Source organism: Platalea leucorodia (genome assembly GCF_965183815.1).
Source record: "Platalea leucorodia genome assembly, chromosome: 5".
Classification (NCBI taxonomy): Eukaryota; Metazoa; Chordata; class Aves; order Pelecaniformes; family Threskiornithidae; genus Platalea; species Platalea leucorodia.
In genome coordinates, this window is record NC_138827.1 from 10,814,918 (window position 1) to 10,820,553 (window position 5,636).

Below are 5,636 nucleotides of genomic sequence, written 5' to 3' on the forward strand. Positions count from 1 at the left end.
ATATAGGACTTAGATGTAGTGTTAACTGAAGAGGTTTGTCAGTTTTGTTTTGTTTTTTAAATTTATTTCTTCATTTCTACCTTCCAGAACTGCTTTGAGCTCTATAACCCCAGTCATAAAGGTCAAGTAATTAAAGCATGTAAGACAGAAGCTGATGGTAGAGTGGTGGAAGGCAACCATGTAGTGTATAGAATATCTGCTCCCACCCCAGAAGAAAAAGAAGAGTGGATTAAATCTATCAAGTGAGTTTAAAGTCTTAAATGTCTTTCAGAAATGAAGTGTAAGCTCTTTTTGGAGTAAGATACTAAGAGAATTTGTATTCTAACTTGTTTGAAGAATTCTGATGTGGCAATGTCCTCTAGGATTAATGACAAGCTACGTGGGGCTGACGGATCAAGATAGAAGTCTCCTGTTACTGTCTGGTCCTAAGGAAATAGGGCTAGTATTTTTTTTTTTAGCTAGTATTTTATTTTTAGCTATTTTTTTTTTAAGCAAATGTAAAGCCTTGTGTGAATAGTCTTTAACCCTAATTTTATTAGATTCTTACTTCACCTGATAATTGGGTGAAGTGACATCTATCTTAAGCATGTTCATAGTGCAGCTTTAAACTTTAGTGACATCTATCTTAAGCATGCTCACAGTGCAGCTTTAAACTTTCACAGCTTGACTTTATCTTGTAAGGTTTATAAAGCAGACCCACACTTAAAGAAATAAATAATGGTCAAGATGAAGGTATGAACTCTTAACAAATCACAGCTGAATAACATCTTTTTCTAAAGAAATATTGGTGATCCTTAGAAGTGAACTATCTATTATCTTACTAAGAGCATGGAGTCATCCACAGGGAAGAGAACAAGATAGTTTTAGTTTTCAAAAACAGATATTTGTTAACCAAACTGATGATTCCTTTTTTCTCTTCTAGAGCAAGTATCAGCAGGGATCCCTTTTATGATATGCTGGCAACAAGGAAACGAAGAATTGCAAATAAGAAATAGAACATGATCAGCAACTCATATACCTGCATCAACCTATAAATGAGCATACACTTGAGTGATAATGGAAAAATTGGACAAACTAAATGAAGACAATAACTGTAAATTTTATATATATACACTTTACTATGACATAAAAACTTGGCAAGACCTTTCAGGGTAAATAGTTATTGGCATATAATTTGAAGTAAGCCTCAAATCCCAGAGGATGATTATATTGAAACTTAATTCAACTGAAAACATGGAAGCCTTGTTTTCACTTATATTAGTTACAACTCCAGTTTACTTGGGTTGGGAGGGAAGGAATTCGAGGCTAATAGTGAAATGCCCTATACCTATGCCCTGTACCTATATTTGAGCACGTTTCCCATAAAAGAAGGAGTGATCGTAAGACTTTCATCTCTGACTAAAACGCAGCACCAAAGGTGGAGTACAGCACGATCTAGCACTTCATTCTTCTGTAAGCAGAAAACCCACAATCTCAACACCAGTTGTCAAGCCTTGTGTGTTCCGCAGTAAATGAACAGCTGAGTGAAGCTTTCATTCAGGATTCGCTCCCCTACCTTTATGGAAACAGCTTTTCTTCTTCTTCAGAAATGCAACTCAGCGGTAGACTGGCAGCTACGTAGTTTACTAGTGCCAAAGGGTTTAGTTGATGTACACTGAAATACATGCAGGTTCCAACAGCAAAGGTTTGAGTCTGTAGACATGACACTAAGTACAGATGTGGTTTGATATTTGCCAGTAGGCTAAAACTCATTCCTGTCTGCTCATACACTCACAATAAGCAGTAAGATTTAATGACCAGGTTAATCTGCTTTTTATATAGTAACATCCTTCTTATGTTTCAGATATGTTGTAGTTGAATTAACACTAAGTTAACTACTAAAGGAGTAAGATGGCAGGGCTTACATGAGTTTAGGCTTTGCATGTGGAAACACCCCCCAAATAATTTCACATGCATCTAATGTTTTTAAAAGGAAAAAACAGGAAGGTGAAATCTTTCTGTAAGATACAGCCCTAGACAGTTAAGCAAGCAGGATTCATTCCTTTGCTCGGTAACAACTTCGGGCATACAGAAAGTTCAGTATTTTTATTGCATTCTCAAAGGCGATTTTTCAGATCTGTGCTTCAGCAGTTGAAATTGAAAAAATGAAGACATCCTTATTTTTACTTAAAAAATAAAATCTTACACATTGATTACCTAGTGCAGCTAAACTCCCCCACAAGCATGACTTTTTTTTTTTTTTTTTTTTTTTTTTATTATTGTTAATTTGTGGAGGATCTTTTTGTGGTCCTACTGATTGATAGTCTTTCGGAAACATGTAAACTGCTATGGCCGATTTTACTACACCACTTTTCTATTGATAGCGCACATACCATTCTTAAGGTAAAGCCCCTAATTCCACAGTGGGGGAAAAAGTGGTTTTTTGGACGCTACCGCTTCTGTTAGCACTCAGTTTTTCACAAACTTGTTGAACCTGAGCCGTGCCTGCTGTGCCAGATACTTTGTCAGAGCAGTTTTTGCTTGTTGGAGTTACGGCAGCATCCCTGGATGCACAATGGGGAAATGTGCTGCACTGGCAAAACCACAGCCTTGGAAAGTTGATCTGTTTCAAATCTCCTTGTAACCGTAAGGGAGAGCCTGCTTCATTGTTCCCGTCGTACTAATTTGCCTTGTTTTGCATGGGGTGTCAGCCTGTGAATGTTTTGCTTTATTGCATGTTTGCATAAAAGGCCGAGAGGAAGAGAACAAAGTAAACTTTTCTCCACCTTAGATTTTCCCCAGAGCCTGTGGAATTGCAGTCTACTTGGATGAATGTTCACCTCCCAGTACTTATTATTTGAGGTAGAATCCTTGAATAGGTATCATCAGTGCGGGGACATCTTTGCTTAATGGATCACATTTAAACTCTTCACAGAAACGAATTAAGTTGTATGTCCTGTGTTTGCAAAGCAGGATGATGATGGAGCTGCTAACATCGCTTGTTTTGTCTTCTGTTCCGCAACTTCAAGCAATGCATACATCAGTTTTAGCTTTGGACGGGTAGATTTGTAATGCAAATAGTGATAAGCCAGAATCAGTGGTACTAAGGAGTGTAAAGGTGAGAAGCAGCAAATAAAGTATTTCTGGAGAGATGTGAGATTACAGAAGCATTAATAAGCCATGAAGCACTTTTGTATCAATTCTTATCTTCTGAAATACCACCTTCAAGAAAATCTATTTATTTAACCAGGTGAGGATGTCTGCCTATAAGCATGAAGGAAATGCCTTGAGAGTTCATTTGCTGTATTTAGTTTGAAGTTCTTATATCCAGCAGAAATAATTATTTAGCGTAACACATAACTGAGGATATCGTAGCGGGAAATATATTATTTCGTAGCATTAAAATGCGACATCTTAAACAGCTATTTGTGGTGCTCAATATATCTATTTCATTTACCAAAGCTAATGGAATAGCATTCTTGTGTGTGATAATATTTGATTTCAAATGTTCTTTGTAACAGTATTAACAGGGAGTGGAACTGGCCCAAAATTTCCACTGGCCACGAGGCCAGTAAAACAAAGTGGCTTGTGAAAATTTTGGCCAAATCAGGTACTATCCATGAGGGTGAAGCAAAATCTCTCAACCTTTCCCTTTCTTATTGGGCTTCAAGTCCAGGGGTAGCTACTAAGACGAGCTGCTCGGTGGCCTAAAGCAGTATCTGTTACGGTTTGGCCATGCTGAGGAAAAGTCCTCTGGGAACACCGGACTTCTCCCTTCCCGTCGCACTGGGACTTGCACGGTTCTTCACCTCTTCGCTTTTAACGTTGCCCTCCACAACCGCGGGGGCCAGCAGGAGCCACTGCTGCTTCTGCCACGCGCGTGGCTTCGCTCAGCCTCTAAACCGTGTGGCCACTAACACCGGCCACGTTGCCAGTGCAATCTAGGGAGAGCACTGTATATAATACTTAAGCTCAGCTGGACTGACTTAAATTTTACAATGTTCTGACAAAATAAGCTCTACGTCACTTAACATTTTGAACTGTTTTAAACTGGTACAAAACTGAACCTTTGTAAACTGAGCAGCATTTATAATGCTTCATATATAAAACCAATGCATATTTTTAAGATTTATTACATATCTACGTAGATACGCTTGCTGGAAAAGCTAGGTCTGTTGTAGACCAAATGCTACAGATTAAAGACTTGTGACTTACCAGTTTCATTTCTATATTTTCTTGGAAAATGTTTCTAGCTAGAGTTTAAATATAAAATGTAAATACTGTACAGATGTGTTGATATAAGTATTACTTGGTGTACACAAGTGACGTGCATGACAAATACTCCATATCAGTCATTGTTAAAAATGTGATGTCCTATGTAAATCCACTGCAATATTGTTTTCATTTATCATTAAGACTTGTTGCTTAAATCTGGAGAATTTCTCAGAAATAAAGTGTGAAACTATACTAGTGTAGAGCTCCTCATTTACCAAGAATACCTGGGAGGCAATTGCTGATTTTTTTTATTTTTTTAGAAATTAAGGTTCAGTTTTACAGCACGGGATTGTAACTGCTCTTATAAGTAAAAGGCCTCTTTCCCTACCATTAGGCATGCTAATTTAAATCATCAGGTTTAAATTTTCAGAGAGAAAAACCTTCAACTGCAAAATAGATTGTTTCGGTAAAGTATGCTCCAACTGTGAGTGTCACTCCATGAAGCGCTGCTTTCCCTTGAGAGCCACCCTAATCTGAGGAGCCCTTTTGTCGGTTCCCTTCCATGAGTTTCGGTCAAATGTAAGCGGGGATCTCTGCTCCTCGAGTCGATTAATTAGACCTCCCCCAATTAGAAATGGCTAACGCTGCTGCAGTTGCCCAGTCTGCTGCTCCGTAGCTCTAATCTGAAGCTGTCACGAACGGCCTCCCTCCACGGACTGCTCAGCTAGGTCAGGCAGTTGTGGCTTCTGGAGCTCTTCATGGAGGTACAGCAGTCAACATTTAAACTCCTTTTCTACATTTATGCTGGAGTTATTCATCAGACAAAAGACAAGACACCAAATCTTGGAGCCAAAGGACAAAAGAGGAAAAAAAAGCCAGATACAGGAAAGGTATGTGGTTTCTTTGTCATGTTACTTTATGTAACTTCACAAACTGTTGCCATAGGAACATTATGCAGGGTACACTTATGGTTTGGCTTTATGGTGTTCTCCATGTACCAAAATATTACTTTAAGTATTTAGTAAAACATTAACCTTGCTCCTTTTTTTTTTTTTTTAGTGTCGCACACAATAAAAAGCTACTGCTGAGCTTCCAACCTGTTGCCTGGTTTTAGAAGCTTTTAACTTCAAAGGAGAAAGCCTTCTGCATTCTTGTCTAGGCAGCTGAAGTCCCAAGTTACTTATCTTCTCTGGGTCACACCGACAGCATCTTCTCACCTACCACTGAAAGGAAGATCTGATTTCTTGAGTATCAAACACACTCTGAAAGCTGTCAATTCACATGACATATTGCATGTTAAATAACTCAAGTAAAACTCAAGTAAAAATCCATTTTAACTTTTGCTGTATTTATATACTATATAAATTTTACATGCTATATATTTACAGTGGGGCAAGTGCTTTTTATCTTTAAAAAAACAAAGATCAAACTTTAGACATCTC

The 5,636-nt window shown here is 38.1% G+C and overlaps 1 protein-coding gene across 1 annotated transcript in view; it reads left to right on the forward strand.

The window, feature by feature from the left end:
- The window catches only part of CYTH3 (cytohesin 3), a 51,778-nt gene extending 47,332 nt beyond the window's left edge, over positions 1–4,446 (forward strand). Inside the window, exons 12-13 of the mRNA XM_082312093.1 lie at positions 88–242; positions 923–4,446. Of these exons, the coding sequence (XP_082168219.1) occupies positions 88–242; positions 923–995 (228 nt within the window). The 3' untranslated portion in view covers positions 996–4,446. The remainder of the gene's footprint in view (positions 1–87; positions 243–922) is intronic.
- The last annotated feature ends 1,190 nt before the right edge of the window (positions 4,447–5,636 follow it).